Source organism: Bos indicus, chromosome 24, assembly GCF_029378745.1.
Source record: "Bos indicus isolate NIAB-ARS_2022 breed Sahiwal x Tharparkar chromosome 24, NIAB-ARS_B.indTharparkar_mat_pri_1.0, whole genome shotgun sequence".
Classification (NCBI taxonomy): domain Eukaryota; kingdom Metazoa; phylum Chordata; class Mammalia; order Artiodactyla; family Bovidae; genus Bos; species Bos indicus.
Genome location: NC_091783.1, coordinates 43,504,860 through 43,528,883, shown reverse-complemented (window position 1 = coordinate 43,528,883; position 24,024 = coordinate 43,504,860). Strand labels below are relative to the sequence as shown.

General features: G+C 44.8%; 1 protein-coding gene and 1 pseudogene across 6 annotated transcripts in view; both read left to right on the top strand.

The window, feature by feature from the left end:
- The first annotated feature begins 12,019 nt into the window (after positions 1–12,019).
- The window catches only part of PTPN2 (protein tyrosine phosphatase non-receptor type 2), an 86,360-nt gene continuing 74,355 nt past the window's right edge, over positions 12,020–24,024 (top strand). For 3 of the 6 annotated variants that reach the window (XM_019986808.2, XM_070778978.1, XM_070778977.1), the window contains exon 1: positions 12,021–12,192. In XM_019986808.2, the coding sequence (XP_019842367.1) occupies positions 12,124–12,192 (69 nt within the window). In that variant the 5' untranslated portion in view covers positions 12,021–12,123. Of the gene's footprint in view, positions 12,193–24,024 lie in introns of all 6 variants that reach the window. The other 3 variants (XM_070778976.1, XM_019986807.2, XM_019986809.2) reach the window with 2 other exon arrangements.
- On the top strand, positions 12,558–23,618 carry LOC139179463 (cytochrome c oxidase subunit 7C, mitochondrial pseudogene; annotated as a pseudogene).

Genomic DNA, 24,024 nt, shown 5'->3' with positions numbered 1-24,024 from the left:
AGAATAACAGAGCTCAAGGGGTGGGTCATCACACAACCAATGTTTCAACATCCTGCAGATGTTCAGATCTGGCCAAGAACCTAAGAGGATTACACATCTTTCATAGACATCTTTCTGTGAACAGAGAACATGTATTTCTGTATAATGCCAACTCTGAATATTCATTGGAAGGACTGATGCTGAAGCTCCAATACTTTGGCCACCTGATACAAAGAACTGAATCATTGGGAAAGACCCTGATGCTGGGAAAGATTGAAGGCAGGAGGAGAAGGGGATGACTGAGGATAAGCTGGTTGAATGATATCATCGACTCAATGGACATGAGTTTGAGCAAATTCAGGGAGAAAGTGAAGGACAAGGAAGCGTAGAGTGCTGCAGTCCCCAGGGTCGCAGAGTCGGATACAACTGACAACTGAACAATGAATGACAAATAATGCCTATATTCTCAATTCTTCCCAACATACTGCCTGGGACAAAGATGTAGCAAGCATGCAGAAACCACAGCTTCTTATCTTTTCATATCCCTGACTCTGATGCTGGTATAGTTTGAGGATCGGGCTCAATCACTTGAAATTTTTAAACTTTGGTTCAAAATTTCAAAGCTCCACAACTTAAGTGTGTTTAAATACATATATTTGAAAGAAAGTATTGACTAGGAAAAAGAATTACTTGCTATTTGGAATTAATATTAGTCCACAGAAGCCTTCCCAGGGTCGTGAGTCTTTTTGAGTGCACACGAGGCAGCCCTCCTGCCGGGATGAAGGTGACATCAGAGCAGTGTTTAACTGGGGAATTGAGCAGCTCAGCAGTGCGGGAATTACTTCTGTGATGTCATCTATGTTGTGCTGCCAGTAAGTGTTCTGAAAATACTCTGCTCCGGAAAAGCTATGTCTGAATGAGAGAAGTCAGTTTTCCAAAATGATTCTCATCAGCCCCTGCCCCCAAACAATCTAGTCCAGTAGACCAGAGAGGAATACAACAGGCAGGCTTTGCAAGGGGCACTGCTGAGAACTCTGGGGCAGGGACCGTCCTCCGGTAATGACCATCAAACACAGACACAAATGGATGCCAACACAACACAAATGGATGTCATTAGATGGACGGCCCATTAACTGTGAACCCAGAAGTTTCTATCTTCCCTCTCTTTCTGTCTCCCTTCCTCCCTTCTTTTCTCTCTCTCTTTCCCCCCACTTCCTCCTTTTTTCTCCTTCCTATCTCCCTCCCTTTCTTCTTTTCTTTCTTCCCTGGAAGAGAATCAGACAGGCAGAACGGCTTTTGTAAAGTTTTCATTTCAAAGCTAATGCTACATGCTGAAGGATGCAGGATGATTAAAGACAAAAACTTTCACCCAGTTTAAAATCTATGCAACAAAGAAACAATTATCATTCTCTCTCACACTATAAGGAAAAGTTCTTACCAGCCCATAAAAGATTAAAAATCAGTTAAAAAATTTATAAACCCTCAGTCTTTTAAACCACATATTTTTGTTAATTAAACCATTATTTTTGCTTTAAAGCAACCCCCAGAATATTATAGAAAGCATTGAGACAGCATTTTTCACAAATTTGGATTCTGAATCTGTTTGAAAAGGGTCATTATTTGTTTCTGGGAACCCTGGTTTTTTTGTTTTTTTTTTTAAGTCATTCTTATCTGTTTTGGCAGGCTCTGTGAAAACATTACCCTTCCTTGCAACAACACTTTGACGAAAGTTAGTCTGAAAGCCTAGCTAAAGAGAGTAAGTAATCCATAGCCTATGAAACAGATTCCTAGCTAAAAGAGGATTACTAAAAAAAAATCAACATGAAAAGTTATATTTAGTTGGTGAGACTTATGTGTCCTCCACACTCTCCTCCCTTCCATCATAAGCTATTTCTGTGCATTTTCCAACAATCTGGTCAATCCAGTGCCTCTGACTGGAGAGTGTGAGACTTCCCACATTTGCTCAGCTGGTATTAAACTCACCACTGACAGTGGCAGTAAATATAATGGCTCACTGTTAGTGAATACACTGCAGAAGCCATCACCAGCTTTTGCTGTGGATGGTTGTCTGGACTCTGCCTTCGGATCCGGGATCTGGGGCCTAAAGCTCCCTGCATCCTGCCCTTCCCAACATCTTCTGCCTCCCCCTGAGGTTGGGCCACCTGGGCAGGTGCCCTCCACCCATCCTGGCCCTGTCCTTCAGGGCACACTCTGACTTACTGGCCCTGGGGTGGGGGAGTGGTGGGGAGGAACGAGGGACCCAGGACAGGACTCTGTCTGAGGGGTGGTGATGGGGGCCGGGGTGGTTGGGGGTCGGGGTCACAGCCCCTCTCTGCTAGCACAGCACTTCTCCAAGGAGGCTGGACGGCTGGGGTCCACAGCAGTGCCAACACGGGTCTGCGTGACTCAGCATCACCTCGGTCCATGTGTGTGGCCCCACGTGACCCATCTGGGATGAATGCTACTTTGGACACAGCCCTAAGACCAGAGAGCTGACCCCCAAAGTGGTGGCCTCCACCCCACTGCAGGCTCTGTGCTCCTCTGGGGGCCTCTGCTCCCTAACCCTGTAGTGACCTCCGCTGACTACCAGCCTCTCTTCTCCACTCACTGTGAGGATTCTGGCTTTACCTGATCAGTTTCAAGTCCTTCAGCAGGAGCTTCTCCACGTCATGCACCACCCCCACACACACACACCAGCTGGTGGGGAGGCCAGGGTGGTGTCTACCATGAAGTGGATCCTATTCTGAGAGGGCCGCGATTAAAGCTTAGAGAACAAGAAAAGACAGGGCTGGGGGTTGTCCTGCTTTGTGGCATAAGATTCCAAAGAGTATCTTCACCCCTAGAAGATGAAGCTTCACCTGAATCCTCCTGTGCACCCTGGGGTACCTGCTCAGAGTGTCTGAGGGGATGAACATCAGCAGAGTGCAGGGGCTCCACAGAAGCCAGGGAGCAGACCCCCCTGAGCGGACTCTACCTGACAGCATGGACAGGCCCCTGGCATTGCACATGGTCACCATGAGGGTTCGTGAAAGTTGCTCAGTTGTGTCCAGCTCTTTGTAACTCCATGGACTATATACAGTCCATGGAATTCTCCAGGCCAGAATACTGTAGTGGGTAGTTTTTCCCTTCTCCAGGGGATCTTCCCAACCCAGGGATCGAACCCAGGTCTCCTGCTTTGCAGGTGGATTCTTTACCAGCTGAGCCACAAGGGAAGCCCAAGAATACTGGAGTGGGTAGCCTATCCCTTCTCCAGTGGATCTTCCCAACCCAGGAATCGAACCGGGGTCTCCTGCATTGCAGGCGGATTCTTTACCAACCAAGTTATCAGGGAAGCCCCCACCACGAGGGTGCTCTCTCTCAAATGAGAGTCAGGTGGCCACAGAGAACCTTCATGTGCACTAATGGATGGTGAACAGGTGTGCACTGCATCTCTTCTCTGGCCACTATTCCAAATCTTTATCAATACATCCATTTACATCACACAGGCCTGTGAATTTTGTGATATATTCCTAAAGCAAGCTGTGCATACATTTGTTTTCAGACAAGTTGTGTCCATTTGTCTAGGATGCCACAGGTCCTGGATTTTCATGGCCAGTTTGTATTTCCAGGTTTCTGGACCTCAGTCACAGAGGGAAGGGAATTAGGACCACATCTCTGTGGTAACATGCATTGTTTTACTGCTAGTTTGCCATAGTGAAAAGCTGGAAACAATCTGAATGCCTAATAGTAGAGGACTGGTTCAGTAAATTGTAGTGGGACATTTCAGTGGAACTGTCAACCACAAACTGGGACTTGCCATCTACCTCAACAAGGATTAAATCATGTGCTGCTGCAACTGCTGACCTTCACCACCCACTGAAAGGAGTTCAGGGTGGAGAGCAGAAATGAGGCACTCTGTGCTCAGAGGGGAAAAAACTGGCAGGACTGGTCCTCAGACAGATTTTTGAAGAGCCAGCTTTATAGGTCCAATTCTTGTATCTCCTCATATGTAGAAAAGCACTAAAGCCCTTCAAGGTGACAACTGTTTCTTGTGACTAGCAGTCTTCAAGAGACTAAAAGAAACCTTCTGGGAAAATATGTGTTTGATTGCATTTCAAGAGTCACATCAGAATCACAATCTTCATCAGAATCACATCTATACTGACCTTCCCCCCTGCTTCTTTGGAGCAGTTTCTCAGAGCTACTGTGAGGGGCTATCTCCTGGGCTACAATCTTCATTTTGCCCCAGATAAAACTTAATTCACAACTTTCACGTTATACACTCTTTTTTTTTTAAGTCGACAGAACTGTGAAAATGGAACTGAAGGTCAGCCAGTCTATTTCTAAGTTTAAATTAAGGGGGTTTACTTTATTTTCATGAGACTCAGCATAAGGCAATTTGATGATCATCTGAACGTTCCTTCTGGTGTCAGCAGAAGGACAGGTGTCCTCCCTGCCCTCCACTACAGAGATGCCCATTCAGCAGAAGGAAGGGAGGAGGGGTGGTGTTGGGTCTATTTTACCACAGTAAAAAAGATAACAAAAAACCCTCCAGACCAATAAGACAAATACCCCTGTACCTATCACCTGGAATGAACAAATATAAATATATTGTGTCTTATTTAACTCAACCTAAGTTTTAAAAGTAAAATATTACGAATTTAAAAAGTGACATAAGGCTTCCCTCGTGGCTCAGTGGCAAAGAATCTGCCTTGTGATGCAACAGACACCAGTTCCATCACTGGTCTGGGACGATCCCTCATGCCGAGGAGCAACTAAGTCTGTGTGCCACAACTAGAGTTTGTGCCCTGGAGCCCAGGAGCCAAAACTCCTGACGCCTGAGGGCCCTAGAGCCCGTGCTCCACAACAAGAGAAACCACAGCAGTGAGAAGCCCGAGCGCTACAACTAGAGAGTAGCCTCCACTAGCCACAATTAGAGAAAAGCCTGAGCAGCAGCAAAGACCTACCACACTCAAAATAAATGAATAAAAAAGTAAATAAAAATTTAAAAAGTGATACGGAAGTCTTAATTTCAGTTAGGGCCCAAGAAAAAATATATGTGCAAGTAATTCCTACATCCTGAAGTCAGAGAAGGAGGACCCACAGAGAGATCAGAAATACTCTGATTCATTTGGATGAGCAGCTCAGACAGCAAGCGAGTACGGGGGCCGCAAAGATCGAGATCCCAGAGGGCTGTACTGTGAAGGGAAGGCAAGAGCCTGGGAAGCTCAGTGACAGCTCACTTCCAACCTCTTTCTTGGCCAATGTGCAGGCGAGCAGCCAGGTAACAAGCGCTGGAAACCATCCATCGCTCAGTCCTAACTGTGTTGGGTGAGGTGCCTATGGTTGGGTTCCTAACTAAGTTCAGTGTACACTTGTCCACCTTTCCCTGCCAATATCCTGCTGGTTTTTGCGCCGCCCCCCGCCCCCATCCCTGATGTCCCTTCTGATGGTGCTACTCTCCACAACTCCTCCTAGGATTGCTCTTAACTTTTTTCTTGATGGGTTGGGGCCTTTTCAGAGACTTCTCCCCATGGCTCTTATTCTACACATCAGGAAATCCTTATAAGGGTTCTGCCAACTACTGTGTAAAATCCCAACTATGCACATGGGAGCTGGGAAATAACCACGGGCAGGCCAAGGACCTGGCAGCGCTGTAGGGTGTTCTTGGACCAGAACTCCACTTGTCACCTGCCTTCACAAGCCCCAGCTCTTACTGCAGGAACATAACACTATTTCAGATCAACCCAGATTCTCTACCCATTTCCCTGGGTCATAGTTATCTACCCTGTAGTGGGGTTGCAGCATCCTTCATCAAAGGGAATTGGCACCTTCCTTTCACTCAGTGAGCTTTCAGTTCTGTGAACTGATTTGGCTGTGGACAGTGAATGAGAAACTGTGATTTTCCATTGCCATGACTCATTTCAAACTTCAGCCTTCCAACACTTGGACCCTACTTGGTCAGCTGCCATCTCTCTCACCCCAGAGTGGAGCACCTGGATCTATTGGTCATTAGCACGTGACTTTGAAGGTGGAGGAACTTCTTCTAGTGCTGTTGCCCCTGCGACCCCCCAACCCACGCTCTTCCAGGACCCCACCATCCCCACTTCCAGCACCTTCTGGTCAGCTCTGGCCCACACAGGATGTGTCCCGCCCATCTCTTAGAGACACAATGCCCCCCCTCCCCAGCGTACTCCTTGAGCTTTATGAAAGGAATGTACACTGAGTTCTCCGAAGGAGCAGGGCCAGGCAGTGGGGTTTCTGCTTGCCCAGAGGGTTCCATTCTGAAGTCCGTGTTCCCTGAGCTTTTCCAGTGCTTTGCAAGGAAGTTTAAACCTCACCCCATCCATTGTGGATCACAGTCCTGTCTGCACTTCAGGAAATTTTCCTGGCAGTGAACGAAGAGGGATGCAGGTGCCCCTGCCAGGACTCCCACGTCAGTAGAGTGCATTTCTGTATTGATACATTCTCCTCTCCTCATCCTCAAAGGTCCGTCCTTCTTTACTCAACACCTTAAGATTTACAACTGCCCATTTCCTTCTCCTTCCTATCAGTGCCTGTGAGCCAAGCCCTATGATTCTTTTGATTGCATAAACTTTCTTCCTGGAGTGTGACCTGTTTTCCCAACTAAAGTGGCACTGAGAACAGTCAGGAGGTAACACGTGGTGGTGGTGGGTAATCTGGAGAAGTAGAAGCATCATCGTGGGACAGCTCTTCAGGTGAGTCTAGCAAGAAGTTTAGCACTCCAGGGGGCATGCATAGAGAGGTCCCAAAGAACCTGGACTCTCAGATGCTATTTGGGAACTATCCATTTGGGCTGCCAAAATACCATAGACAGAGTAGCCCAAATGTTTATTTCTCACGGTTCTAAAGGCTGAGAAGTTCAAGATCAAATGCCAGCAGATGTTGTGTCTGATGAGAACCAGCATCCTTCTTGCCCCCCACCCCCCACCATGCAAAGAAAGAGAGCAGCAGAACTTGCTGGGGTTTCTTCTAATGAGGCTTCACCATCATGATGATTCGTCTCCCAAAGGCCCCACCTCCATCTCAACATACAGATGTTGGGGGAAGCAGATGCCTATGCAGTCCACAGCAGGGCCACATGCACTCCGATGAGAACCTCTAGAAGCTTCTTCAGCTCATGACACATGGGGAGTTGGCAGTTAACACCCCATTCTCCTCAGGCTTCAGTCTGGATAACTCAGCAGTAGTTCTGGACTTCCTCTCGGAGTTCTCCAGTGGGACCAGGCCCGGTTGCCTACAGTGGTGATGGGCTGTCAACAAACCTTTCACTGCTTCCTTCCTTGCTTCCTGTTCCTGCATCCCTTCCAGTGTCCTTCACCAGGGTTCCTGGCATCACCCACTGTGGAACATACTTGTACTCAAATCTCCCTCCCAGGGCTTGCTTCTGGGAAAATCTAATGGAGTAAGAGTCATTCCTTTTTGCCCAATAATTCCTATTCTGAGTATTTATCCAAAGGAAATACTCCTTAAAAAGGAGGGGGGAGTTGTATCCAAAAAGGATATTGCAGCATTTTCATATGATGGGAAAATTTGAAACAATCTAAATGTCCAACAAAGATCCATTTGGTCACATTTATTTTTCATCTATCGTGTACCAGGTACCATGCTGAACTTGGGATTCCCAAATAGAATGTCCCACAATTGGATGGGACAAGAGACAAGGCAGGAAGATGATGAAACCTGAACTAAGGCAGTGGCAGTGGGGACAGACTGGAGCGCAGAGAGTTTCCTTAAGGAAGAATCAACAGAAGCAGGTGACCTGTTAGACACAGAAGAGAAAGGACAGGGAGACAGTGAGGGTGATGGGAAGCATGGTGGTGGGACAATTACTACTTAGGAGACAATTAGGAGGTATTTTTATGACCACTGAAATTTGAGAAGAAGGAGCAATGTCTACAAAGTCCATGTCTACCTGAGTCCAGGTTTCCGGCTTCAGCGAATGGGAGACAGGAAACAGAATGTAGGTAAAAAACCAGGTCTTAACAATAAGGTCGTTTCATTTATTTACTTATTTTTAGCTGTGCTGAGGAGAAGGTGATGGCACCCCACTTCAATACTCTTGTCTGGAAAATCCCACGGACAGAGGAGGAGCCCGGTAGGCTGCAGTCCATGGGGTCTCGAAGAGTCGGACACGACTGAGCGACTTCCCTTTCACTTTTCACTTTCATGCATTGGAGAAGGAAAGGGCAACCCACTCCAGTGTTCTTTCCTGGAGAATCCCAGGGACGGGGGAGCCTGGTGGGCTGCCGTCTATGGGGTCACACAGAGTCGGACACGACTGAAGTGACTTAGCAGCAGCAGCAGCTGTGCTGGGTCTTTGTTGCTGTACAGGCTCTTCTCTAGTTGTGGTGCAGGCTCTTCTCCTTGTGCTGACTTCTCTTGTTGTGGAGCATGGGCTGTAGGTGCACAGGTTCAGTAGTTGCAGCTTCGGGGCTAATAAGGAACTCTAGAGCAGAGGATCAAGGGTTCTGTCGCATGGATTTAGTTATTCTGCAGCATGTGGGATCTTCCTGGATTAGGGATCGAACCCGTCTTCTGCACTGGCAGGCAGATTCTTTACCACTGAGCCACCAGGGAAGCCCCAAAATAAGGTCCTGAATCCAGATTTTGTTGAGTTTGAAAAGCTTCACTAGATTGTTTTTGTTCAATCGAAAAGTCATGTCTGACTCTTTTGTGACCCCATGGACTGTAGCCTGCCAGGCTCCTCTGTCCATGTAATTTTCCAAGCAAGAATACTGGAGTGGGTTGCTTTTTCCTTCTCCAGAGGATCTGATCCAGGGATTGAACCTGCGTCTTCTGCACTGCAGGTGGGTTCTTTATCACTGAACCACCAGGTTGCTTCAAAATTATTTAACATCTGTGGACCCTCAAGCCACTTCACTATACAAGTCAGGCTCCTGGACACCTGTCTACAAGAAGTTTCATTCAAAAGAAATGAAAATCCAACTACATAACCTTTGAAAAATACTTTAAATCTTTCTTATCAGTTTTCTTCAAGTCTTATTCCAGGAGTTTCCACAGGATAGACCTCAGAAACATTCCCTGAAATCCCTTTTTGTTCATTTCCTCCTCTGCTCTCTCTGCACCCACCATGTGTCTCACCACTGAAGATGCCATGAGGACCAGCAGCCAATGGAGGCCACACTGAACCTCTCTAGGGAGGCTGATGGAACCACGTAGGCAATGTAGCTGATCTCTGTTCATTTTGTCGTTCACCGTCAATGCACATGTTGCTGGTATGAGAACTGCTTGCTGCCTTAGAGTCGTAGCTACACACAGCATATGAGGGCAAACCCACAGAAGGGAAGCACTGCACCCCCAGCCAGCATTTGCCAGAGTTACTGAGGGACCATGTGCATCTGGTGACAAGAACTGCTGCTGTGAGATCACGATTTGATGAGCTGTTTGACCCCAACAGCCATGAGGAATCCCAGGAGATATTATGCCTTTAATTTAGTCAGTTTGAAGGATGGAACTTCGGAAACCAGGACACTTACATTGTGGGGCATTTCTTGAGGGAGAGTGTATGTATTCCTCAGTTATATTCTGTCAGGGTTTATTGGCTGCTTAATGTTCTGTGTTACAGTTTCTTCTTGGTCCAACAGCTTGCTGGTTTTCTCTGACCAGTATTTAAATTATCTTACTTGTGTAAGGACACTTTAAAATACCCAAGTATTTTAAACCTCTCAGGTAGTTCTTTACCACTGAGCCACCAGGTTGCTTCAGCATTGTTTAACATCTGTGGACCCTCAAGTCACTTCACCATACAAGTCAGGCTCCTGGACTCCTGAAAATCCCCTGGAGGAGAGCATGGCAACCCACTCCAGCATTCTAGCCTGGAGAATCTCCGTGAACAGAGGAGCCCAGTTCATGGGGTCGCAAAGAGTCAGAAACGACTGAGACTAAATGTCAATGTCAAGGACACTTTAAAATAATGAAGTATTTCAAACCTCTCAGGTAGCTCTGTTCCACAGAATTTCGATGGTTTGTGTGCTCTGCAATCCTTTAGCCACTAGCCTGTGTGGCTACTGAGATTTGAAATGTGGCTAGTTCAACTAAGGAACTGAATTCTTAATTTCTGTTAAAGAAAAAATCTATGCCTGACACTTGTAGAAGATGATGAGGTAAAAGGAAGACTTTATTCCAGCTGTGCGTGGGGTGAATACTGTGACAGGTATAGGGGACACCACAATGGGTCTTGTAGTGGGGGAGGGACGGGTTCAACTCCAAATTCTGAATAGGAAGTGGGAATTTATAGTCAAGTGGGGTGTCAGCAGATGGAAAATTACTAAAAGGTGTTAAAAAAAAAACCAGAATTCAACTGAGTAAAATTTAAAGATTTTATTGGCTTTATTAAATGATTCGTGTTTTGGGCAAATGGACAGAAGCTCCAAGGAGCTACCCAAAACAAACGACTTACAGGTAGAAGGGAGCTGGAACAAGGGAGTTATTCCAGGCAGAGAAGCAACTGGTTACTACAAGGTTGAGGGAAGTCTACCTGGCAGATCACCTACCTAGTGGTGATTATTGAATCTTGATTTACTCCTTTAAATCCCATTTCTGGGAGAGCTGAAACTATCATCAAATCTAGATTGGTGACATGGGACTTTCCATCGACTTCCTTTTGGGCCTGTAGTCTTGTTTTTAACAGAGGCAGCACAGGGGGTTCTGGGTGAGCTGACCTAATAGGATTCTAGGTAAAGGCAGGGCAGGGAGATCAGATGTCACGCGAGGGATGCAAAGATGAGGAACCTGACTAAATATCAAGAGTGATCAGATACTGAGAATGGGGGCTTCTGGCTAACTGACTCAGCAGGATGGCAAAAATTTGACAATGCAGAGAGAAACAGGGCAGTCCAAAACTCAAGACCTAGCTGAAAAAGAGCTCAGAGAATCTTGAGTAGAGTTTGGTCAAGAAGAGAATCTTTGTTATTTCATTTAATTAAAGTTTAAATTTCAGTTTTGGACAGCACAGCTAAATTTTTCTAACACGTCACATTTCTACTGAAGGTGATAAGCTATTCTAAGAACGCAAGTTTCCCTATAATGAATTATCTTACTGTAAAGGGAGATGATTTCCATAATCAGCATGTTTGTTTGTTATGAGATGATTTGTTCTTTTTACAGGTAACAAAAATCTGTATAGTCAAAGCTATGGTTTTTCCAGTAGTCATGTATGGATGTGAGAGCTGAACAATAAAAAAGGCTGAGAGCTGAAGAACTGATACCTTCGAACTGTGGTGCTTGAGAAGACTCTTGAGAGTCCCCTGGACTGCAAGGAGATCAAACAAGTCAATCCTAAAGGAAATCAGCCCTGAATATTCATTGGAAGTACTGATGCTGAAACTCCAATACTGTGGCCACCTGATGAGAAGAGCCGAGAGCCGAGAGCCGACTTATTGAAAAAGACCCTGACGCTCAGTGAGATTGAAGCAAGCCAGGAGAAGAGGAGGACAGAGGATGAGATGGTTGCATGGCATCACTGACTCGATGGACTGAGTTTTAGCAAACTCTGGGATACGGGGAAGAACAGGGAAGCCTGGCGTTCTGCAGTCCATGGGGCGCAAGGAGCCGGAGACGACTGAGCGACTGAACAACAAAGGTAACACTAACTTTTAAGCTGTATAACGTTTACTTAACAAGCTGTCGTCTCCAACCTCCAGGAGACGTTGCCTCTCCTGGTGTAACGGCGGTTTATTTGGCACAAAACCCGCGGGGGGCCAGGCGCAGGCATCAGTCCCAGTTTACATTATCCTAGAGAAGAAAGTGGGGCACATGCCGCTAAACTGACCTAGATGATGTTCAAAATAAAATTCAAACCCCGGGGCGCTCAACCTGCAACTCTCCCTGAAGCCCAGCCTCTCCGGCCTGCCCGCCCCGCCCCTGGGGCTGCCTGGCCCCGCCCCCTCCACCTGGGCACCGCCTGGACCACGCCTCCCGCGGCGCCCCGCCCCGCGTAGCGCAGACGGCGCGCTGACGCCACGCACCAGGTACTTTCCCCGCGGCCGGGGCGGCGTGGGGGCGGGGCGGGGCTGGCGTGGAGCGCGCATGCGCGGCAGCGGCTGCGCGCTGCCCGGATCGTGTGGGGCCTGAGCCTCTCCGCCGGCGCAGGCTCCCTCGCGACAGCTTGCTCCCGCCGCCATGTCGGCTGCCATCGAACGGGAGTTTGAGGAGTTAGACGCTCAGAATCGCTGGCAGCAGCTGTACCTGGTGAGTGGCGGGCTCACAGAGCCGCCGGCGTCCCCCTCAGAGGACCGGGCTCCCGCCCGCAGGCACCCGCCGCCTCCCCCGCCTCCCGTTGGGGCGGAAGTGGCGGCGCACTTGCGCCGCCCAGGGCCTCTGTGCTTCGGCGCTCGGGTTGGGGAGGCCGCATGCGCGCAGGCGCAGTGGGCTCCGAGGGGCGGTGCCGGTGGCGGGTGTGGGCGTGGCCGGGACAGGGCAGGGGGCGGCTGAGGGTCGGGGGTCCTGGGAGGGTCGCGGGACCTTGGCTGGGCGGTCGGCTCGCGGCTGCCTGAGCGCCTTCGGCGCGCGGTCGCCCCCTCAGAGCTTTCCGGAAGGAGCTCGGTGAGTCAGGGGAGGCTCCAAGGGGCTGCCGCGCGACCCCAGGCCGGGCCGGCGGGGTCGGGTCTCCGCATGTCGTGAGGCGGCTGTGCGGACGCGGGCGCCTGGCTTGATTTCTGGTCTCCTCGGGGAGACGTGCCCTGGGACGGTCTCCCGACTCAACCACGGACCTTTTCTGTGCGAGTAGAACTTCATTTTATGTCTTCAAATGATCTAGTTGTCCGCTCCCTCCTGCTAATCATTGCATGTTGTTCCCAGGATTATAGTGAGTGGTGTGAGGTAAATGCTGTTCTGGCTCCTCAGGTCGCTGTCTGTACAGTCAGACGACAAAAAGGGCTTTCCTGTAAATCTACTTGCTCCCGGGTTTTTCCCCCTTCCCGTTTAATTAGATGAAAGTTCCTCTTGTCATTATGTTCGTAATGTAACGTTTTCTTCTTGAGCACGTTAGCAGGACGTGTAATAAATACCCTGATCGACGTGGGTCAGCGTGCGTTAGAATTGGGTACTCACTGCAAAGAATACTGGTAAGGATTTTCCCAATAATAGGAAGTTTTAAATGCGGATTCTCGTAGGAAGCTTTATGTGAGAGGGTGCCAGCTGTGTCTTCTCTAGTTACATTTGTATTAAAAGAGACGACTGTCCCCAGGTTGCAGGCAGTTTATCAGAATCCAGGTTTGAGAAGAGGTGGTGCTTGCTACAGCTTCATTCACCTGGACATTTTGATAAAGCACTTTTGACTTTTTTTGTTTTCATTAGTAAGTACCCTTGAATATTCCATGAGAACTATAATTCATCTCATCAGAAAAATGCATTTATATCCACTAAAAATTGTATTCAATGGCATGGAGTTCAGGAAACTCTTCATGGGCTTCTGCCTAGGAGTCCTTTAGTGGGTTGGTCAAAGCTCTTCATTTTAATTTTTTTCCTAAGGGAAGGACAAGAGCTTTAGTTAGGTCAGTAAAAATCATGCAGATGGTTTGGAAATACCGAAGGCCAAGTACAGAATCTTGACAGACAACAGTTTTTAAGGACACAGGTAGAGAAAGGGAAGTTTGCAAAAAGACTAGAGAGGAATAGCCTTAGGAATGGGAGTAAATCGGTGGTGGGTGTGGAGGGAGCTGATGGTCAGTAGGCATGTGCTGTAGTGGGCATCAACAAGGTCACAATCCAAGAGGCCCATTGAGTTAATGTCTCAAAGATCAACAGGTTCCTTAAAGAGAGCAATTTGAGTGGAAAACAGAAGTCAGATGGGGGACAGAGCTGGAATGGTGCCTTGAAACCCCGCCACAGCTCCTGAGACCACGGGTCTTGCCTCCCCATGTGTCTTTCTTCCCACTTTTCCACTGGTTTCTTCTGCTCCTTGAAATGTGCTGTCTGTCCTCTTAAGACCTTTGTAGAGACAGTTCTCTTTGCCTCCGCACAACTTTTCTTTCCCTGTTTCTTCCCACCTTTGCTTAACTACCTCCTCCTCGTCCTTGGATTCTCACTTCCTCGAGGAAGGGGGTGGTTTCCCGGCCCTCCCTGGCAGGGTGGGATCCCCTGGATGTACCTATGGCCACCCCTTTCAAGGCCGGGCATTGGCTGTGATGCAGAAGCACAGGACTTCAGGACAGCAGTTTCCATTAAGCAAACCACTGTTGTTTGAGTAGAAAAAAGTGTTTCAGTGGACTTTCTGCTTTGTAGATCACAGCAGAGGGTATGTTGATGATAATGTTTGAGAAGAGTTGTGCTTTTTTTGGCAATACTAATTTGGTTAGGAAAAGAAAGGCTTTGCTGTTGAGCAAAAAAAAAAAAAAAACTGACTAGAACTAAGAGCTAGACTTGCTTTTAGTGTGTGAGAACTTTTACTTTATACCTTATCAGTCAAAGTCCTGTAAGAAAAGGAAATGTATTCTTTTTAGTCTGAACTCTGGCCCCTTACTCCTTTTTGCCCTCTCTGAACAGTTGCTTTTACAAGGTAACTTGTGACATGGGAGGTTTCTGGGAGTGAATGACTGGATTAGAGCTCACTCTTGGTTGCTTGTGTTCAGTGCCTCATCAGGATTCCTGCAGGACATGCATCTATCTAGTGGCACTTAATATGTGTTTATTGAACACTGACTTCCTACCACAGAAGGGTGACTTGATGGTTTACATGATCCGGAAGGAGCGGGGGAGGCTAAAGAGATAGGTTGGAGATTGAAGAAAGAGAAGGGATGAATATTGGAGCCAGAAGCTTCAGGAAGTAGGGGCTGATGGGACCAGGAGCACAGTGTGGAAAGCCTTGCTGTGAATGGGCGCGGCTGGCAGAAGTGAGATTGCTGGAAAGGTCTAATTTGGTCTGATCAACAAGCTAGTAGCATTAATATAGTCTGAGGTTAATTCTAGCTTTTTGAGAAATGTTCACGATCCCTTTCTGCCTTTCCCTTGTTGCTGCTGATTGCCATGTGAATCAGCAGGGGCATTAGAAGGGCAGAGGAAAGGAATGGAATTGTGTGAGCCTTTCGGGGAAGAAACTAAAACTGTAGGGAAGTGGCAAAAGCTAAGTTATGGAGTAATGTTTCTTGTAAGTGGTAGTTCAGGAAGAATTCGGGTGATTAATCAGAGTTTGTGGAATACTTAACTGGTCATTTTTCTTCAATAGAAATTCATGGTTCAAATATTGTCAGAGTAAGAGCAGTTTTTATCATTTGTGAGTCAGCTGATTTTTAGAAGTAAAATATCAAATGAACTCTATTCTTCTGGCACTTACCTTGGCAGCCAGTGTGGAGGAAAAATCAAAGCTGTCTTGTTCTAAAACTGTTCCCTTGCAGTATCTGTTCCATGTTCTGCCAGCCTTAATGTAAGTACTCAGGGCTTGCTGCCATATTAAACTCCTTGATTTCCTTGAGAATCACTTGTGTTTTCACACCTTGGAGTCTTTGCCTGGACATACTAGACAAGTTGGACATACTCTCTGCCTACCTTACTTGTCTTGGAAAATGTCTTCAAGACTAGACATCAGTCATTTTGTTGTTGTTTAGTCGCTCAGTCATGTCTGACTCTGTGATCCTGTGGACTGTAGCCCACCAGGCCCCTCTGTCCATGGGATTTTCTAAGCAGGAAAAGTATGTTGCCATTTCCTTCTCCAGGGGATCTTCCCGTCCTAGGGATTGAACCCACGTCTCGTGCATTGACAGGCAGATTCTTTACCACATCACCACTGTGGCAAAGCTATTTGTTCCTTTGATTCTGAATGCTCTCTCATTAGCATATGAATCCCATTGTTGTACACCTGTCTGCCAGTCTGTGTAGTTCCTTGGGGACTGCCTCATTTTCCTTTGTTTCCCTACCATCTGCCTGTAGCCTAAGGTGTGCCTGATGCTCAGTTAGCATTCACTAAACAAAAGTACTACTGTGAGATGTCAGCACCTTGGTTCTTCCAGCTCCTCACTTGCCGCTGAGGTGACCCCGTCTAGCACGAGGTTGTGACTGCTGTAGGGTTACCACATCCACTAGGAACTCACAGCCTGTGCTCCTGAGTCTCACTGCAGCCTGCCCTGCTCTGCCAGCATGACAGCCTCTGTTGCTTCCTTTATGATCTGCTTGAGACAGTGGCGCTGAAAGAATCATGACATTTTCAATGGCAGGAGAGAGTGGGATGTGTTATAATAGGTTGGTCCTTGTGGGACTGGAGGCCTTGAAAACCACGTCTGGGACCCATGGATTAGACTGGAAAGGGATTTCCAAGTGCCCTGAAACTGCAAACTTATTTGAATGCCCCTGGGGATGTGGTTTCTAGGGGATTTCAGGGCTTCAGTCAGATTCTTAAATGGAACTCTCTGATTCCTCAGACGGTCAGAACCACCATTTTAAGGAAAAGCAACCCGGAGAATGATACCCTGGTGAAGGATATAGAACTGGAAACAGTACTGTTTCGCCTTTGACAGGTTCTGTAGGTTGTGTTCATGGTGCTGAGTTGTGTCTGACTTTTTGACCCCATGGACTGTAGCCCGCCAGGCTCCTCTGTCCATGGCATTTCCCAGGCAAGAATACTTGAAGTGGGTTGCCATTTCCTCCTCTGGGGATCTTCCCAGCCCCAAGATCTAACCCACATCTTCTGGGTCTCCTCCATTGGCAGGCGGATTCTTTACACTGAGCCACCTAGGAAGAAGCCTAGTTCTCTAGGTTATGGATACCTAGAATCATGGAATTCCAGATGGCTGCATTGGCCCTGCACTTTCTAGCTTGCTCTTATTCAGGGTATTGACTTTAAAACAGAATCTCCAGTAACCCTTTTTGGTTTCTCCTAGGTCATTAGTATCCACAAGAATTTGCTATTCCCTGTTGGAAAACTGTCACAGTTCTTTTTTTTTTTTTTTTAATGTATCTATTGATTTATTTGGCTGCACCGAGTTTTAGTTGTGACATACGAACAGTTAGTTGCTGCCTGTGGGCTCTAGTTCCCTGACCAGGGATCGAACCCGGGCCCCCTGCACTGGGAGCACAGTGCCTTAGCCACTAACACTAGGAAGTAGCTAGCCACTAAGAAGCACAGAGCCTTAGCCACCAAGGCTGAGGAAGTCTGTAGCTCAGCTCTTGGTGTCTCTTCCTGCAGTTCTGATCCCCTGCTTGATTGCTTTGTTTTCTTATTCTGTTCTCTCTCCAGAGAGTAAACCATAGATAAAATCTAGGAAAGCAGAATTAAAATTTACATAAGTGCTAAATTAAGTTAAATGCTCTTCACTTTCTCAGCATTCCTATGATTTGTTTCCCCTGGAAATTCTTACCTAGATTCTCCACACTCTGTTCCCTGTTGGTCGCGCCATTAAAATTTTTATTTCTTACTGGTAAACTGTTAGGGGCAGAGAATATTTAAACCTACTAGTTTATTAGAACCTTTGATAATACCATTACAACATAGCAGCTGATAGCCAAGGAACAAATATGGTTCAGCCAGCTAGTGTTAGAGCATGTGAGTTCTGACTCTGCTGTTCTGAGTGGAATATTAAGCTTTTCTGTTACATTCTTAGTTGGGATGATGTTCTGCCTGCTGGGCTGTTGTCTGAAATGAGTACAGTGCTATTTTAAATGTATTGAGTATAGTGATAATTTAATGTAGTATTTATGGTGTAGTAAACAGTGAAATCCTTGCTTTTAAGGATCGTGGACACATTTAGACACGCAGCAAGATTAAAACCTGTGAACAAGAGACATGACCACATACGTACAATTCCCCTAGATTTGGTGTATGATTTCAAGGGCATCATAGGCCCTGAGGACCATTGGGATTGCTGACTTCCAGGAAACTTGTGTCTGTGGATTTCTGGCTTTTTTCTGTTTGTTTGTTTTAATATGCTCCTACTCTTTCACACCCAGTACTCTAACTTAATAAGCTCATTGTTCTGTCGCTTTGTTTGGCTCACGTCTCTATCACTGATAACTTTGTGTCACACTGCCTGCATTCCTCTAGAGAAAGTCTCATGCTGAATTACTTTGTTTCTTTCACTGTATTCAAACAGTTTTGTATTCTGAAAGCTATCATTTCCTCTTGACAGTTTGCTTAGTCGTGCTTCCAGGAGTTCTTAAAGTGGGCTGGAGTAAGGTTCCTGGACGGTGGTCCGCTCCTCCTAGTTAAGGTTGGGACCTCAGACAGTCCAGGTTCTCTATGACAGTGGCAACTGTATCAACCAATGAAATTACAAAACGTAGGTGATGTGATGTGAGGTTAGTTGCTCAGTCGTGTCTGACTCTTTGTGACCGCATGGACTGTAGCCTGCCAGGCTTAGGGTTGCCATTTCCTTCAGGGAATTTTCCCCACCCAGGGATTGAAACAGGATCTCCTGCGTTGCATTCAAATCATAAGTTTTTATTTTTTGAAATCCCTATTACTAGTAGTAATATCAGGGTAAGAAAATTACACAATATTAAACAATATTTTAGTACTTGGTACATACCTTTTTTTTACATAGTATACGGAAAATGTATCCTTGTACTGTAGAATATTCTATCCTGAACTCTTGTGATGAAACAGCAAGTAAGAATTTAGGAAATGGGAAAAGAGATGTTAATTTTATAAGGAAAAAAAAAATCTTTAAGATAATCCCAAATTGGTTGTTTGTAATTATGGGAGAAATACCAAAATTTCTTCCTTTATACTTAAGATCCCTAAGGGAATCCTGAATTATATGATGGCTCAGTGTTCTCTTTATTAGTCAGATGTTTTTGCCTGTACTCTGTATGAAGGTCCTGTGGATGGACACAGTGAAGTGTGAAGCTAAGTGTCTCACATCCTTCAAACTCCATTACTTAAGAGTGTTCAGGCTTGGTTATGGCTCTGAGAGTGCCCTTCACTGTCTGGGGAGATCAGATTCCTCCTGGTGTATGTCCTGCTGTGTATCATGCTTTCTGAGAGGCCCTCTTTGAGTAAGAGAGTTTAATAAGAATAAAATAGCTTATCTTGCTTGAACCTCCTCCTTTGTATCAGACAGATACTATGTAACTTCATGTGGATTATCTCACAGGTGGTCGCACATGAGAAAAACTGCTTCTCCAGATGTATGCTGCAGTTAACCAGCAGGTCCAGATAGGAATCCAGTACTGAATTCTAGAGCTCATGTTTTAATACCTGAATAAGTAAATGGCTTGGTTGGGGTTTCAGGAATATGGCAAGAGTGAGAAAAATATAGAAGGGCATGCAATGCAAGAGCAAGTCACTGCTCCTACCTTTCCTGGTTCCTTCCTGTGGGCGATCACTGTGCTTCTCCATTCACACCCATCTTTACCTGCCTGCCTGCCTGTCTCCCCTCTCCCTCCCTCTCTCTGTCCAGCACCATTAAAACAAATGTTAGCATACTGTTTTACACCTTGCTTTTACTCTTACATATAGAAAATCCTTCCATATAGATCTCACGTGTTCATTTTAACAGCTGAACAGTGTTCATTATTTAAGCACTCATCTGTGCACATGTAGGTTATTTCTGGCCGTTAGCTGTTACGAGCAGTGCTGCAAAGAGCATGTACACACACGTCCGCGTCAGTAGTGTAGGAAAGTGCCGGTTTCCTACACCTTTGTATGCCTAGTTTTTAATCTTTGTTCATGAGGTGGAAAATGGTCTTACTGTTTTTGTATTTTGCAGTTCTTTTCTTATGAATGAAGTTTAACAGTACTTACTTTTAAAAGTCACTTGTATTTCCTTTCCCTTTCTGGTATGTTAGAGCTCTTTACATATTAAGGAAGTTAAACCTTTGTCATATATTACAAATATTTCTTCAAATTTTATTCATAATTGTAATATTTATTTGTAATATTTTTCAAAATATATTTTGCCCTTATTTATGATAGTTTTTCATGTAGAAAATTTAAATATTAATGAAATGAGATTTATCAGCCTTTTCTAAGTTATTGTGCCATAGCTCAGAGAGGCTTTCTCTGTTCTATGATTACAAAAAAACTTTCTCCAATGTTTTTCAACAATTTTATGGTTTTATTTCTTTTATGTTTGAATCATTGCTCAACCAGGGTTTGATTTTGGTATGAGGAATGAGGTAGACACCTTATCACATTGTTTCTGTGGTTAAATGTAAGTAATTTGCCATTTTCACCATTTTAATGTATACAATTCAGAGTCATTTATTCCATTTACAGTGCTGTGCAGCCATCATCCCCATTTGCCAAACCCTTTCAGCACCCTGAACAGAAACCCTGTCCCCAGTAAGCAGTAACTCCCTATTTCCTCCTCCTCTGGTCCCTGGTGACCTCTCCTTTACTTGAGCTCTATGAATCTGCCTCTCTACATCCTTCATACACATGGGCCCGTGTAGTACTTTTCTCTTTGTATCTGAATTATTTCACTGAACATGATGTTGTTAAGGTTGAACAATGTCATCTGTAGCAGCCTCATTCGTTTTTATGGCTGAATATTTTTTTTTGTATGGATATACCACATTTTGTTTGTCTGCTAATGGATGTTTGGATTGTTTCCACCTTTTGGCTCTTGATAATAATACTGCTGTGAACATTGGTGTGCAAATATTCATTGGCATCCCTGTTTTGTTTTTTTATTTTTCACTGGTCTGGGTCTTTGTTGTGTGCACAGGCTTTCTCTAGTTGCGTTAAGCAGGGACTACTCATTCATTGCAGTGGCTTCTCTTGTTGCGGCTCCTGACCTCCAGAGCACAGGCTCAGTAGTTGTGGTGCACTTGGTGTGTGCGATCTTCCCGGATCAGTGATCAAACCCGAGTTGCCTGCATTGGCAGGCTGATTCTTATGCACTGAGCCACCAGAGAAGTCCTGGAGTCCTTGTTTTTAATTCTTTTGGTTTGGACATACAGGTAGAATTGCTGGATAATACGGTTCAGTTCAGTTCAGTCATTCAGTCCTGTCAGACTCTTTGTGACCCCATGAATTGCAGCATGCCAGGACTCCCTGTCCATCACCAACTCCTGGAGTTCACTCAAATGCACGTCCATCGAGTTGGTGATGCCATCCAGCCATCTCATCCTCTGTCGTCCCCTTCTCCTGACCCCAATCCCTCCCAGCATCAGAGTCTTTTCCAAGGAGTCAACTCTTTGCATGAGGTGGCCAAAGTACTGGAGTTTCAGCTTAAGCATCATTCCTTTCAAAGAACACACAGGGCTGATCTCCTTTAGAATGGACTAGTTGGATCTCCTTGCAGTCCAAGGGACTCTCAAGAGTCTTCTCCAACACCACAGTTCAAAAGCATCAATTCTTCGGTACTCAGCTTTCTTCACAGTCCAACTCTCACATCCATACATGACCACTGGAAAAACCATAGCCTTGACTAGACAGACCTTTGTTCTATATTTAACATGGAAGAGCTGCTAAACTGTTTTCCACAGTGGCAGCAACATTTTACATTCTCACCAGCAATGTTTGAGAATTCTGCTTTCTTCATACCCTCACTAACACTTTTTATTTTCCATTTAAAAAATTATGGTCCTGCCTAGTAGTTATGTCATTGAGGTTTAGATTTGCATTTCCCTCATGACTAAGGATGTTGAACATCTTTTTCATGTGCTTATTGACTGTATCTATATCTTTGGAGAAATGACTGTTCCAGTCCTTTGCCCTTTTTTGGTTTGTTTTTAATTAAGACTTTACTGGAGTCGTTTCAGGTTCACAGCAGGATTGAGAGGAAGGCAGAGATTTCTTATATACACCCCTGGCCCCATACCATTATCAGCGTTCCCCACCAGAGTGGTACATTTGTTACAATCCATAAACCTACACTGCCAATAATCATCCAGATCCATAGTTTAACATTAAGATTCACTCTTGGTGTTGTATAATCGGTGTGTTTGGACTAATGTATTATATGACCTCTGACCATCACTGTGCCATCATCAGAGTGTTTTCAGAAATTCTCTGTGCTCCACCTTGTCATCCCTCCAACCCCTGACAACCACTTATCTTTTATTGTCCCCATAGTTTTGCCTTTTCCAGAATGTCATATAGTTGGAATCATACAGGATGTAGCCTTTTCACGTTGGCTTCTTTCAATTAGAAATCTGCATTTAAAGTTCGTCCATGTCTTTCATGGTTTGATAGCTCATTTCTTTTTCACACTGATTAATATTTTGTCATCTGGGTGTATCACAGTTTATTTATCCATTCAGCCTTTGAAGGACATACTGGTTGCTTCCAAGTTTTGGCAATTATGAATAAAACTGATAGAAACATCCATGTGCAGGTTTTTATGTGGACATAAGTATTCAGCTCCTTTGGGTAAATACCAAGGAGCCTGATTGCTAGGTCATATGTTAAGAGTTTGTGTAGTTTTGTAAGAAAGCACCACACTGTCTTTCAGAATGGCTGAACCATTTTGTATTCCCACCAGCAGTGAATGAGAGTTCTGTTGCTCCACACTCTTGTTATCATTTGGTGGTGTTGGTATTTCAGATTTTGTCCATGCTAGTGTTTGTCTTTGCCTATTTTTAAATTTTTGTTTTGTTGAATTGTAGGAGTTCTTTATATATTCTGGTTATTAATATTTCATCAGATATATATAAATATTTTTTCCTAGTCTGTGGGTTTTTACTCTTTAGATAGTGTCATTTTATGCAAGTAAGTCTTCAGTTTTGATGACATCCAGTTCATCTATTTTTGCTTTGTTGCCTGTGCTTTTGGTGTCATAATTTAGGATACCATTGCCAAATTCAAGATCATGAAGATTTTCAAACCTTATGTTTTCTCCTAAGATTTTCTTATGTTTGGCTCTTATAAATAGGTCTTTGATCCATTTTTAGTTAATTTTTCTGTGAGGTGTATTGTAAAAATCCAACTTCATTCTTTTGCATGTGGTTGTCCAGTTTTCCCAACACTGTTTTTTGAAAAGACTGTCCCTTCTGTGTTGGATGATCATGGCCCATTTGTTGAAAATCAGTTGACCACAGATCTGAGGGTTATTTCTGAACTCTCTTCTATTCCACTTATCTGTGTCTATCTTTTTGGCATACCACATGGGGTTGATGACTGTAGCTCTATAAATATTGTAATCAGGCAAGTGTGATTCTTCAGCTTTATTGTCCTTTTTCAGTATTGTTTGACTTTTCTGCATCCCTTGACTTTTCATATAAATTTTGGGATGAGTTTTTCTATTTCTATAAAATTGTCATTGGAATTTTGATCGGGATTACATTGAACAAATAGGGATTTTGATAGGGATTACATTGAAAAATCACTTCTTGAGAGGAACAAGGTCGTGAGTCAAGGAGCGGTAGGTTTGCAGCCGCCATTTCTTCTGCCTCCCGTCTCTGGATCTTTTGTAGAGCGTCCAACAGTGCTATGTTGGGATAGAGCATCCGGAGGTTCACAACCTCTGTGGTTCGTCGGAGCCACTATGAGGAGGGTCCAGGGAAGAATATACCATTTTCAGTGGAAAACAAGTGGAGATTACTCGCTATGATGACTTTGTTCTTTGGGTCTGGATTTGCTGCACCTTTCTTTATAGTAAGACACCAACTGCTTAAAAAGTAATCCATGAGACAGATAGGAAGAGGAGCATGTTAAGAGGTGCAGTCTCTTAAAAGGATCAATCCCTTGAACTCAGCATCCTAGATATGTTTGTAAATAAACTTATAGCATAAATCCTTAATGCCTCTTCTCTGAAATATGGAACATGATAATTGAACGTGTGCTTACATTTTGTTTGGGTAATATTGCATTATTAGTTTCTTAATTAAATATGTATTTGATTAAAAAAAAAAAAGAAAATCACTTCTTATCATTTTGTCATCTTAATACTGTCTTCCAGTCGATGAGCATGAGGTAGCTTTCCGTTTTGTTTAGGTTGTATTTAATTTATTTCAGCCATCTTTTATAGTTATTAGAGTATGGATCTTTCACCATTTTGGTTAAGTTTATTCTTAAGTGTTTTATTCCTTTTCATTCTATTATAAATGGGTATGTTTTCTTAATTTCAGTTTTTTGCATTGTTCATTGCTAGTATGTAGAAACAGCTGATTTTTGTGTGTTGATTTTGTGTTTTGCAATTTTTCTGA